Source organism: Coregonus clupeaformis, chromosome 13 (genome assembly GCF_020615455.1).
Source record: "Coregonus clupeaformis isolate EN_2021a chromosome 13, ASM2061545v1, whole genome shotgun sequence".
NCBI classification, from domain to species: Eukaryota; Metazoa; Chordata; class Actinopteri; order Salmoniformes; family Salmonidae; genus Coregonus; species Coregonus clupeaformis.
Window position 1 is genome coordinate 26,772,917 of NC_059204.1, and position 14,344 is coordinate 26,787,260.

A 14,344-nucleotide genomic window follows, 5' to 3' on the forward strand; every position below is an offset into this window, starting at 1 on the left:
AATTGACATGTCAACATCAGGCTCTGGCAACAGCCACCGAGGCACCCATGGCCAGCAGACTGGGGCCCCCACTTCCAGACACCCCATTCCTAACGCCTCCCCCCATTCCTGCATTTGTGTCACATGGCTACCTCTCCTCAGACCAGTTCGCTCACCACCCCATTCCCATGCGCCTTGAAAGCTTGATACAGCACCCTCACAAGTCTAGACAGGGAGCTGTTCGCATTCTTTAGTTGGTCACCCTGTGGGTTTCTAGTTGACACTGTAGCCACATCTTCTAAAAAGTTTAGTTATCTTTTCAAGGTGTAATTTTGCTCATGTTGATCATGAAACAAAATACATTAATAATTAACCTAATTATAGAGATTAACATCCAAACTTTCAACAATAATACGTTAGTAATGAGATTTGATATAAATGCATAGGATGGCTATTAGATCAAGAATAAAGGTTCCTTCATTTTACATGATTTGTTTGAAATTATCCAGACCAGTTTCACCTAGAACAAAACAGTGCATTTGTTATAAAAACCGGTTCAGCACGTCACCCTCTCCTTGACATTCATAAAGAATGCAGTGGGCTAGGCTATTATAATCTTGTTTAATACCAAAACGTTCACCCCAGATTTTCGGTCTAATAAATGTGTGCTGAGCACATGATGACCAGAGCTCAACTACACCAGTCGGTTACAGAGGTGCGTGCATGTGACTCAGATCACAGGGCTGGGATCACCAGGCTACATTATCCTGCCTGGTCCCATACTGTGTGCAGTAGCCAACTCCTCTATCATTGGCATGACAACAACAATATAAGAGTTGGCTACAGCACATACAGTCCAGTACTCACCTTTGTCATTCAATGGTATGACACATCCTTTTGGCTCTTAGTCTTGCCCCTGAACTTATGCTGGTGATCCATGAAGTCCCAGAGGATGTGCGACCAGACAGGAGTGGGTTCAACCCCCTGTTCCACGTTAGACCATGCATCCCTGACTTGTCATTGACATCTGTCTGGTTAAGGGACATGAAATTAGTTTGCGGTTCAAAATAGTAATTTGACAAAACCGATGATGGACAGGGAAACACAATACAAACAGTCTGAAACCATCATTTGTATCATACATGAATTACAGTACAAGTGTTTATTTCAGCTTCAAGTGGAACAAAGGGTCTCCTAAACACAGTGATGTTCCTGTAGTTAAGACTTTTTTTCAGCACAAAGGCAAATACATTTGGTCATGTACCTCTCTGTCCAGTTAAGGGAACTCTTTGGAAACAAGCAAAACAGATGAGATCAGTTAGAATAGTAAGAGATTCAGGAGAGGGGGGAGGTGGTGATCCAGTCATCCTTTCCCACAACAGACAGGAAGAAGTGTCAGCTATGTAGTATCAGGTGTAATAAACATTGAAGGTTTTAGATCATTGGAGGTTATATATGCTTTCACAGGTGTGACGTCAAATATTTTCTAAAGGGCAAGTGCACAACTGATTTGTGTGACGACTGTTTACTAGCTGAATGTCTTTTATAAATGGAGAGTAAAACAAAGAAAGTGTGTGTGGGGGGAGAGCCTTATTGAAATTAAAACAAAGTCAGGGAACATATTGTAGCCAGACTTGTTGAGCTATGCTTCATGTTAATTAGCCTAATGACTGTACTCTGAGGTATTTGCTTATAAATGAACCTGTGTCTTTGACACAGTATAGAAACGACTGAGCCAATCCATTGACCATAACCATTCATGGCTCAGTTCCATTCAACCAATGGAACTGCAGGGCTGGTAAACTGCAGGGGGCTAAAAGCAAATTAATGCTGTCATTCATTTACAGTACAGTATGAGTCACTAGGTTTGTAGTTGGTAATGAACAGGACATTTATCATCAAAGAAATTGCCTATTTTTAGAATTATTCTGATTTCAACGACCGTTGTGAATCTTATGACAATTATTCTTCACTTTCCAACTCAGCCAGGCAAGACACCATTCCTGCTACTCATGGTACTTTTAGTGGAGGGAAAGGGGATATTTAAGTTAATTTACCGTATTCTAACTGATGTCGATAGGCAGTTGATTCCTGGCTGATAAAAACTCAAGACTTAAAACATAAGCCCAAAATCATGGAAAATATGTCATTTATTTTTATGGGACCAACTTAATGTCACAAGACTATATAAATCTTCAGCAAAGTGAGAAAGGAGGTTATGGAAAAGCAGCAGTCAAAGATTAATAGACAATTACATAATAAATGAATGAAGACATACAGTTACATAACACTTCAAACTTGGTCCTATCCTTGACATGAGCGCCACAGAAGCTTATAGCCATGATTACTATTGTTTTGCTTGTGCTTAAAAGTACATTTTGACATAAGTCCATCCAACAGAATTGATTTCCAAAATGTTTTTAAAAAATACATCTACATATTAAATTGTTGTGGTATATGAACATTGATAATTTATCGCCAATAAAGACACATTCTGACTGAAATTAGGCACATTCTACTCAAAAGCATAAGTTAAATCATACATCATGTCATATGGGAGGACATTTCAACATATAATTTGCCAACAAATAATTGCCATCCTAGGAATACCAGAATACGCAATGTACACAGACAATCGAGAAATTGCATACAGAAAGCAATAGATTCATAGCCGAGGTGGAGACCAACGTAAATATGTAACATACTGTATAAGTACTGGCATCTCCCTTCTGCTCTTTTCAGGGAGAAAATAATCTAAATGGAGTGTATTTTGATGCATGGACATATGAGCATATACATAATGTTATATACAATGCATGGTTGCCTACCTTGTTCCTAAAGTGTGTACTGTATATAAAAGGCTACACAGGAAGAAAGAAAAAAACAGTATGTTACATGAGTAATAGTCCCTTAAGATACACTTCTCCTAACAATAATCTGTACTTCTACAGGTAGACAAAGGCTGATGTGAGGAGATAGATTGACAAAACTGTAAAGAATTGTGCCGATGGTTTGCTAAATTCTATGGTGTAATATGTTATGTTCATTCTGTATGAAAATAAAACCAGAATATCCATGAAGAATTCTGAAATGTAATTTCCATACAGAGTTAATGTTCCTATTCCTGAGTTTGATCAACTTCTTCAGAAAGCAGATGGAATCTCTTTTAGACAGACCATATCACCAGTTATGTCAAAAACAAAACAGACAGAAAACAAACAAATATTACAACATCATTAAGAACTCTGAACGTTCTATCATAGAAGAAGTTGAAATAAAATTACACTGAACCAATTCGGAACTTTTAAAAGTAGTTACAAGAAACGATGCTGGACAACAAAAATGTATTACAGTGAAGAAGGAAAAAAAAATCTCCTTTGGCATGCCCTGATTACTGGTCAATGATGCATAACAAATTAACAGTCCAAAAACTCCATAAACCATCAGAGAGAAACTCCCCATAGAGTAAACTATACTCCCACTTACCCAATATAATGAAAGAAACAAGTTACAGAGATGCATACAGGTTCCCGTATACTACTAGCATGGGGAAGAAATCTTATTAGTGAGACAGCAGCACTGTAGTTTCCTTTCAACTCAAGTTTCAAGTTTTAATGTCACATGCACAAGTACAGTGACATGCCTTTCTTTCAAACTAAAAACACAACATTGAAATAATCAATAACAATGTAATACTAGAAGAAGAAAAAAACTAGAAATTAGAAGAAATATGAAGAACACAACTACTCAATAACTACAAAAAAAAAATCTCAGGTGGGTTATCTCCTTGTATATTCATTGAAAATAAGAATTTGGGGTATGTAAATTGTCAAGTAGTGCATTGACAGAATTTATTCAACCAAATACTAATAGTTATGATTGAGACTACCGGTCAGTTTATTCATTTTTTTTGGGGGGGGGGGTTAGAGTTCACTGGCAAAGACTCAAAGCAAAATGTTAACTGATTTACTGTCCTTATCAATGTGTGCCTCATTTTGAAGACAGGACTGCTAAAACATAACATAATCTTGGCTAAATATGAACATGTTAGAGCTAGCAAAATTGAGTATGAGTTGGATAAAATATGTAAATCGGTTCTATGTAACCAAAGTGACAATAGTGTTCTAGAAAATCTATGGCTAAGACAACTTCATAGCCACAGCTCCATAAACCATTTAAAAACACCCTGCGGGGACAAGACTGACCCTTTTCAGCTAGCACAAAGTAATTTAATCTCAGCTCCCTCCAGGCTTTCAGACCCCCACTGCGCCCCTACCAATGAGCTGGGCAGTGTCATCATCTGAGGGGTGGGAGTCCATCCCCTCCTCCGCAGTATCAGAGTCTGACTCCTCCTGAGGGGAGAAGTAGCCCTCGTACTCCAGGATGGGCGAGTCGCAGTGCCCGGGGGAGCCTAGGCACTGGGCGGTGGTTACCGTGGTGACGGTGGCAGAGTAGGCCCCTGGGTTGCCAGAGGGGGAGTCTGGGTTGGAGGGGCGGAGCAGAGGGGTGCGCTCTGTGTCAGCTTCACCCTCTGCCCCCTCTTCGTCTGCACGTCGTGCCCCATCATCCTCAGACTCGGACTCAGAGTACTCTGGATTAGGCCGGGTTACGCGTTGTTTGCACACAGGGCAAGTTTTCTTAGTCCCTGTAAGCCAGGGGTCCACACACTTGCTGTGGTACGCTGAAGAGATTATACAAATAAAACAGTTACCTTATGGCCTTGGAACTGTGAGAATAACTTATGTGAGTGAGATAGAGCCAAACATGATCATTTACAATTACCGTGTGAGCAAGGCAAAACTCGCAGTTTGTCACCCTCTTCATACTCATCCAGACAAATAGCACAAACATCATATTCATCACCTAAAATACGAATAAGATTGACATGTGACAGGTGGAAATACAATGCATTGTAATGCTAACTAATGTAATAATAACAGGAGCAGACAATCAGATGACCCTTTTTGTTATTCAGGTTTCTCAACATTCTAGGGAAGAAAGTACTGCTGTCTCACAAAGTGTTTTGCAACGTCTTTAACTAGTTACACGGGTGATAGATTCTCATTTGAATGTGTAGTGGGACACTCCTTCTCGCTCTCATTACCTTTAGTGAACTTGTGAATGGGGATCTTCTTCAGCTGTTCCTTAGTCAGTCTATTTTTCCTCATCCTTTTCCTGTACTGCACACAGCGCACAATCTAAACCAAGACAAGGCAGGGAATGAAGAAACACAGACCACACCAAAATCTAAGAGTTGAGAGTCAGTGCTTTTTAATATGTGAATACAATTACTGAATTCTATTCATTTAGGATGTATGAAATCAATATTTAACTATTCAATTGTGAAATCAATTCCACATTCATAACAAAATGAGGCTGTTTCCCAAAGGCACTTACCAGGATGACAACCATCACAAGGATGATCATGCCCACTATTCCAGTGAAGGGGATGAGATAGTATGAGAGTGGGAAGGCAAACTCCGGCTTGAGGATCACATAGGCCCTGCACACCAAATACAGCACCATCAGCTTTTGTATGGGGGCATTGTTCAGAAAAGCCACAAATCTCTACAACTAAGAGGGACAGCAATGCCAGACTCTACACCATCTCCAAAATAGGGATGATGTCCACATAGGACCAGCCAATCTGTCACTTTATTCCTAGTTATATGTACATATCTACCTCAATTACCTCGTACCCCTGCACATTGATTCGGCACTGGTACCCCGTGTATATAGCCAAGTTATCGTTACTCATTGTGTATCTATTATTACGTGTTTTACTTTTCTATTATTTCTCCAATTTCTTTCTCTGCATTGTTGGGAAGAGCCTGTAAATAAGCATTTCACTGTTAGTCCACACCTGTTGTTTACGAAGCATGTGACAAATATAATTTGATTTGAGACCCTCAGCAGGGCTGACATGATGAGCGCAAAGATGCGCAAAGATGTGAAGAACATGACTGAATCTCAGTGCAAATCTAATCAATAAAGGTCCCGTCTTCCCTATGGTGCAAGACCATTAACAAAGATCCAATAAAAGCCCCTGTTGAATGGTTACATTAGCAATCATAACCCATCAACAGATAGTTAAGTGCTACCTCCATCTAACATTGTGACTCTCAGTAGAAATAACATCTGTGATGTCACCATTTAACAGGTTGTCATGGAAGTTGAGCTTGACAAAAATAATAAAACATCACAATGGAACTCACCCTTGTTCAGGAATGATGAAGGTCCTGAGAATTTGGGAGGCGTAGTAGCTGGTGAATACTGAGGGGATCTCAATCTCCTCTGCAATAGTTTCTACACACACAAACAAACAAAAAGGGGAGCGCTGCCACTCAGCATTACCAAAGTATTCAGTTTTTTTTCTTTCTTTTTTTTTCTTGGGATGATACTGGTTAATAAAGACTACTTGAGATTTTGAGGAGTGAGAACACAAATCAGACAACCTGGTTAAGTAAACTATCTAGTAACTGAACTCATTCTGTAAGAAATGGATATAGGCAGCTTAGAGAAGGTGATGATGATTGTAGGATCCTCACCATTGCTGTAGTTCATGTTGAGTAGAGTCTCTGAGTACATGTTGTGAACGATGGCTGCACTGAATCCAGCTTGCTGTGCATGCAGCACCTGCATTAAATACAAAACCATAATTTACATTGTAACAATTGTAAACACTAGGTGCAGTGTGATTTTACACTGAATATGTTGCAATAAATAATCTGCTGAATTCCAAATTGAATAGCAACACCTTATATCCTAAGCAACCCAACAGCATAGCTACACACACCAACCTTGATTTCAAAATTGCAGTCATAGCGTCGGATGAGGACTATGTACTTAGTAGTGGTAGTGTTGGGATCACTAGATGTGGGTGGTGGTGGTGGAGGTTCTATCGGAGCGCAGCCGTTGAGTGGTCGGGACTCTACTAACACACCCTTGAAGAGAGAGAAAGGAAAGGAAGTTTCAGCTGATGTTTGCAATGGATCAAAGGACATGTTGCTCCTGTATTCACTTCTCCTCTCACATTAGTGTTGCATGGTATCCTGAAACTTCTGTACTTTTTCTATACTAGAACATGAAAACGGTTTGGTACTACACCCCAACCCGAGCACTCCGTTCTGCCACCTCTGGTCTCTTGGCCCTCCCACCCCTGCGGGAGGGCAGCTCCCGCTCAGCCCATTCCAAGCTCTTCTCTGTCCTGGCAATGGTGGAACCAGCTTCCCCCTGAAGCTAGGACAGCAGAGTCCCTGCCCATTTTCCGAAAACATCTGAAACCCTATTTTAAATAATCCCACAGCACCCCCCTTCTCACCCCGACCCTCACAAAAAACAAGAAGGAAAAAAAGAATGCATTTCGTGAACTAACACTCACACTTTAAATTGAGGGGAAATGTGCTTACTATGACTGTGAGATGTGGTTGTCCCACCTAGCTATCTTAAGATGAATGCACCAACTATGTCGCTCTAGATAAGAGCATCTGCTAAATGACAAAAATTTAAAAAAATAAAATCAGTACTTCTGTAAAATGTGTCTCACAGATCAAGTCTGTCTATCAGCGAAGCTGATGTCCCCCTTAAAAGAAAATATTTTGGTATTTGTTTCATTAGTGCATTGTTGATATAGTCCCAACATGTTTTGCACATCAGCAATCAAGTTTTCAAGATATATAACTTTTAAAAAATACAGAAATACAGCCGGTATGAAACCATTACAAAAAATGTGGACATTCTATTTTTAGCTGGTATGGGAGCGAATACATTGAAAAAGAATATCAAATTGGGATAATGTTTTAAGTTACACTGGCAAGTATAATAATATTTGCCAGGGCATATTATTTTATTATAAATCCGATTATTTCACATGGCGATGTGGGAAGCTAAAAGGCTAGCTAGCTTACAATGTTTTGCCAACTTGCTAGCAAGGGAAGGAAACAAGACAAGATACTCTTCTTTTGCTTTCACAACAAATGAGAAGACAACAAGAAAACCTCTGTCATCCCCTTGTGAATGTTGCTATTTGGGATTCTGGACCGATGAGGTATCATGTCACCAAAAGGTAAAATGTCGGACAGTTGTTTTCAAGGTAATCTACTCATGTTCGCATACGCCGATTCATGGACCGTCTATATCCGGGTTACATCCGGTTTACACAGACCAACGTCACATGCGCACTAGCACTCAGTGTGCACAGGGAGCAGCGACAAAACATAGCAGACATTGAATGAATATAAAACGTTAGGATCTTTGGCTGAGTGATGAAAAAAAGAAATTGGTCTTATTTGAATATGGCTGTTTTGTGCACAAAGGTGATGACTAAAGTGTTTTATTAGGAATTTTCTAATCTGATTTCTCTATGTGGCCGTCTATGGAAATTGTTTTTCTGGGCCGGGCGTCAGTTCAACTACAGTACCGAAGCAAAACTGTAGGAGGCCGCAGCCCCCTTGCCTACTGAATTTTTATTTTGTATTTATTTTAACTTTATTTAACTAGGCAAGTAAGTTAAGAACAAATTCTTATTTACAATAACGGCCTACACCGGCCAAACCCGGAGGACCACGCTGGGCCAATTGTGCGCCGACCTATGGGACTCCCAATCACGGCCGGTTGTGATACAGCCTGGAATCAAACCAGGGGGTCTGTAGTGACGCCTCAAGCGCTGAGATGCAGTGCCTTAGACCACTGCGCCACTCCCGCAGCACTCGGGCACTGTTGTCCCGCAGTTCTGTTAACATGTGCTGGCTTAGCCAATGACACCATTACTGGTTAAAAAGAGACAGCGTGCACTTTTATATAAGCTACTTCTGTGAAAATGTTGTTGATCAGTAAAATAAAATCAATCCCATATGGAAGGGAAATAGATTGTTTAACCTTATTTCATGGGACTACAGATGACAATCACAATAACTCAATGCATGCACACACTCTTATTGAATATGCATTCACCTGTATAGGTATATGCAGTTTCGCTTGGTAAAATAATAAAACATAGGCCTAGACTCGACTTACCCAGTTTATCAAGAGATTTACCATTCAAATCAATTATTACCATTATGTTATGTAGTTAGATTAGTAAAAAAAAAAGTCAAATTGATTGTATAATTGATTCATTAATGCACACATGGCTGTCTCTGCAAAATGTTGAGGTAAAAATGTAATGATATTTTACTCAAAAGATGCCCAACGATTGAGCAGTAGCTGAGTTTATCTGTCTGGATCAAGTGCCATTCTGTGACTTTGGCTAATATGCCTTCTTATTTTGCTGTGGTATAATTTTGGTATTGAGTATTTTGATACTAAACCTGGTATCGGTATCGAAGTCAAAATTCTGGTATCGTGACAACACTACTCACCATAAGTCCTTCTTTGGGTAGTGATGATCCAAAAAAGGCAGGCAGGTCCTCAAACAACATGCTGGTCATATTGCTGTAATGCTACCAGACAGACACAAGTGTTGAGTTTTTTTGGACAAATGCAATGCCAAACATCTGAGATCACGTGTAAATCCACAACAAACTTGATCACACAGTTCTACAATCACGAGGACTCACAGCATAGATGTATGAGTGTGCAGGTAAGGGGGCAAGTGTGCAGCACAGAGCCAGAGTGAGAACGCCCAGTCGGGCACCCATGCACCACAGACCCAACATCCTGCTTCACTGTCTGTGTGGAGAATGGGATGAGTAGGGCCAGGTAACTGGGAAGTTCAGCCTGAGGAGTGGAAGAGGCAAATATCATCAATTGATTCATCAATTGCATAATAACAAATGATTCAAATACCAGTCCAAATAAACAAGGGTGGAATTGCGGCCTGCATTTCGGGTGCGTTCCTGCATGTGCATGAACCCCTCTTTATACTTCTATTGGTCCATTTTTAAACTAGTACAGGCAGGAGGATGGACAATAACGTTGGATGCCAGCCGCCGATAAACCCCACAGAAGAAGGGGCGGGGGCAACAATGGTAGCTAGTTATCCGTACACCTGTAGAGTGGCCTTCGTCCTCACCTGTCGGGCACAGTTGTCCCGCAGTTCTGTTAACGTGTGCTGGCTTAGCCAGCTAGTCCGGTACACAGCAGGCGGGAACGACACTGTGTACTTGCTAACTAGCAAGCTAGCACATGGTGTCGCTAACTAGCAAGCTAGCCATCATCCCAATAGTTTCTAAGATCAATGGCGCATGTATATACAGTGGGGAAAAAAAGTATTTAGTCAGCCACCAATTGTGCAAGTTCTCCCACTTAAAAAGATGAGAGAGGCCTGTAATTTTCATCATAGGTACACGTCAACTATGACAAACAAATTGAGGGGAAAAAATCCAGAAAATCACATTGTAGGATTTTTAATGAATTTATTTGCACATTATGGTGGAAAATAAGTATTTGGTCACCTACAAACAAGCAAGATTTCTGGCTCTCACAGACCTGTAACTTCTTCTTTAAGAGGCTCCTCTGTCCTCCACTCGTTACCTGTATTAATGGCACCTGTTTGAACTTGTTATCAGTATAAAAGACACCTGTCCACAACCTCAAACAGTCACACTCCAAACTCCACTATGGCCAAGACCAAAGAGCTGTCAAAGGACACCAGAAACAAAATTGTAGACCTGCACCAGGCTGGGAAGACTGAATCTGCAATAGGTAAGCAGCTTGGTTTGAAGAAATCAACTGTGGGAGCAATTATTAGGAAATGGAAGACATACAAGACCACTGATAATCTCCCTCGATCTGGGGCTCCAGGCAAGATCTCACCCCGTGGGGTCAAAATGATCACAAGAACGGTGAGTGCAGTGCCAGACGTGTCCCCCTGCTTAAGCCAGTACATGTCCCGTCTGAAGTTTGCTAGAGTGCATTTGGATGATCCAGAAGAGGATTGGGAGAATGTCATATGGTCAGATGAAACCAAAATAGAACTTTTTGGTAAAAACTCAACTCGTCGTGTTTGGAGGACAAAGAATGCTGAGTTGCATCCAAAGAACACCATACCTACTGTGAAGCATGGGGGTGGAAACATCATGCTTTGGGGCTGTTTTTCTGCAAAGGGACCAGGACGACTGATCCGTGTAAAGGAAAGAATGAATGGGGCCATGTATCGTGAGATTTTGAGTGAAAACCTCCTTCCATCAGCAAGGGCATTGAAGATGAAACGTGGCTGGGTCTTTCAGCATGACAATGATCCCAAACACACCGCCCGGGCAACGAAGGAGTGGCTTCGTAAGAAGCATTTCAAGGTCCTGGAGTGGCCTAGCCAGTCTCCAGATCTCAACCCCATAGAAAATCTTTGGAGGGAGTTGAAAGTCCGTGTTGCCCAGCGACAGCCCCAAAACATCACTGCTCTAGAGGAGATCTGCATGGAGGAATGGGCCAAAATACCAGCAACAGTGTGTGAAAACCTTGTGAAGACTTACAGAAAACGTTTGACCTGTGTCATTGCCAACAAAGGGTATATAACAAAGTATTGAGAAACTTTTGTTATTGACCAAATACGTATTTTCCACCATAATTTGCAAATAAATTCATAAAAAATCCTACAATGTGATTTTCAGGATTTTCTTTCCTCATTTTGTCTGTCATAGTTGACGTGTACCTATGATGAAAATTACAGGCCTCTCATCTTTTTAAGTGGGAGAACTTGCACAATTGGTGGCTGACTAAATACTTTTTTCCCCCACTGTACACAACACAAATAGCTAGCTAGTGTTCGTCGTCGGTAATAACTAACTAGCGTTACCTAGTTTATACGTAGCTAGCAACGTATCCAGCTAAGTGGAATCAATGGGGGGAAAACATTCGGTCTGGTGGACAAAACTATTATGTTTAGTAATAACTCAGTTAGCTAGTTTATTTGGCCAGATAAGCTGACGTTAACTCGCTAGGTGTGCTAACACAACAACAACAAACACGAATTTGACTTACCACTGATAGCTACACTAACATTAGCTAGCTGCTATAATCTTAGCTAAGAGATTATAACGTTAGATAACTAGCGATCGGAAAGCTACGGTACTTTATGTCAGGTTGATCCTCAATACTGATCAGAACAGTCTCAATCATCGAAGTAAAACATATCTAGTTAGCTATCTGGGGAGAAGTGGTGTGATCACGGAGCTATAAAAGAACGGGTATGATCCTTCTTGTACCAGTCCAGTGCCTTGTTGTTTTGTCCTCTTCTTCCCTGTTCCAGAGCAGAGGCTAGTTATCTAGCTAGCTTCGTTTTTGAGAAGAAGCAAGTAGCTAGAAAACAAAAGTAGGATGGGAAAGATAGCTAGATACGTTATAATAGCAATATAACTATATTGTTTGGTGTCTAAAGCCACTCTTTTCTGAAAATGCTAGGCTCAAGACTAAGGAAATACATTTCCTGCATAATAATATCCAGCCGCTAGGAGAACAGTCATAGACAGAAAAATAAGCCAGATGTTTCACCGGATGTATAAATCTGAAGCATCCGGTTGGCGTTTCAACTCACCACCAAATAAGATGATGAGAGGAAGCCCATTGGCCGGCAGTGGGAGAAGATGGAGCGAGATGGAGTTTGGCCGACATTCTGCTAATGCAAATAGCCTGGGTAGCCATTTGATTAGATGTTCAGGAGTCTTATGGCTTGGGGGTAGAAGCTGTTTAGAAGCCTCTTGGACCTAGACTTGTCGCTCCGGTACCGCTTGCCGTGCGGTAGCAGAGAGAACAGTCTATGACTAGGGTGGCTGGAGTCTTTTACAATTTTTAGGGCCTTCCTGTGACACCGTCTGGTATAGAGGTCCTGGATGTACTGGGCTGTACGCACTACCCTCTGTAGTGCCTTGTGGTCGGAGGCCGAGCAGTTGCCATACCAGGCAGTGATGCAACCAGTCAGGATGCTCTCTGGTGCAGTTGTATAATCTTTTGAGACAAAACAAGCAAGTATAGTGTAGAGAATCATTGTACCATCTAAAATTGTACCATCTATATTTTCCATAACCAAAAATATTGTATTTTCAGCTGTTTGAAGCTGGTGTACAAAACCGAAAGTAAAAGACGCAAAAACAAAACTTAAGCACGGGAAGCATAGAATTAGTGTGCATAGAACAGCTCTACCTCTTCTTAGACTTGCTTTCAATGAGAATGACAGATATATAACTAATTTCTATGTGAATTTGGTAGGGTCAACCAAAAAGTTACATATTGCAGCTTTAAATGGTGGTTGGCAACCTAAAGGTGCATTACCGACACCAACTGGAGTGGAGTGTAAATCCATTACACTTTGACCCTTTCTGATCCTACACCAGGCCAACAGCCTGGGAGGACGGGACACTACCATTCAACACTCCCTGTAACTCCTCTGCAGTATAATCTCAAGTAAATCCCTGCAGCTGTCACCACAACACCTATTTTCTGTGATTTACGTTCCATTTCTGCGGTACAGTTGATAACCATGGCAATGAACCCTAAACAGCCAACCTGACTGAAGCATATTTAATTCGTAGGCCTATCACTCTGTACTGGCAAAGGACTACTATTCAGTGGGAGCATCTTAGGATCCCTCGCCCTTGACCCATCTTCCTCTGCTCTCTTCATAGCCCAATCAGTTGTGGGTCTACTCTCGACAGATTATAGAAAGGCACAGTAGCAGGCCAGTCTGGCTCTATTTTTACTTCTGATACTGACCCCAAAACACGACAGGTCAGAGCCAACCATAAGTATAACTTTCTCTCAAGCATCCGAAACCGATACATACACCGAGACACACTGAAACAAAAAGCTATTTTTTGTTACCTTTTTCTGTAAACTGCAGTGAAAATGTCATTTGAATAATGGCGTAAAAGCCCTGTTATTTGAATGTTTCATTCCATTTGGATCACTCTCAACAGATTATAGAAAGGCACAGAAGCAGGCCAGTCTGGCTGTAGTTTATTTCTGATACTGATGAGCTGTCTGTCAGGCCCAGTTATTCAGGAAAGCTTAACATGCTTTCTGCCTCCTATTCCTTGACCTAGAACCTAACGCTTCAATATAGCCTAAATATTTGTCATTTAACTTTTTTAATGTATTACCTTTTATGTGTGGCATAAACATTAGGCTATTTCAAAAGTGTCCTGTAGGCTATCTGCGCACGTTCATCCAGTCCACTCTAATATAATTCCAGCATCCAAACTGTGTAACGGTCGTTCCATTAATGGAAGGAGACATCTGTTACAAAACACCAAAAAGTTTAATGACATTCGGAGATTGTTAAACCAAGCCTTCGATACTGAGTAGGGATGGATGTATTTTCTGTTTATCGAGATTGACATACTCTACTTGATGGTGGTGTTGAAAACGCAAACCATGATAATAAGCGCTCAAAGTCGGTAGTCGGTATACAGTTCTCTTTCATTTATGGGAA

General features: G+C 41.0%; 1 protein-coding gene across 3 annotated transcripts; it reads right to left on the bottom strand.

Moving 5' to 3' along the window:
• Positions 1-2,111: 2,111 nt before the first annotated feature.
• On the bottom strand, positions 2,112-12,385 carry LOC121579837 (E3 ubiquitin-protein ligase RNF167). Of its 3 annotated transcripts, none has more exons than XM_041894764.2 (10): positions 12,123-12,385; positions 9,537-9,696; positions 9,339-9,419; positions 6,780-6,923; positions 6,528-6,615; positions 6,195-6,285; positions 5,377-5,482; positions 5,084-5,177; positions 4,762-4,842; positions 2,112-4,660 (listed from the first exon to the last, which is right to left on the bottom strand). In XM_041894764.2, exons 2-10 carry the CDS (start codon positions 9,633-9,635, stop codon positions 4,233-4,235), a joined length of 1,212 nt encoding a protein of 403 aa, XP_041750698.2. In that variant the 5' UTR covers positions 9,636-9,696; positions 12,123-12,385; the 3' UTR covers positions 2,112-4,232. The 3 variants fall into 3 exon arrangements, with proteins under 3 accessions (XP_041750698.2, XP_041750699.2, XP_041750700.2); XM_041894765.2 differs by having other exon boundaries at positions 11,899-12,385; XM_041894766.2 differs by lacking the exon at positions 12,123-12,385 and adding an exon at positions 9,992-10,214.
• Between the last annotated feature and the right edge of the window lie 1,959 nt (positions 12,386-14,344).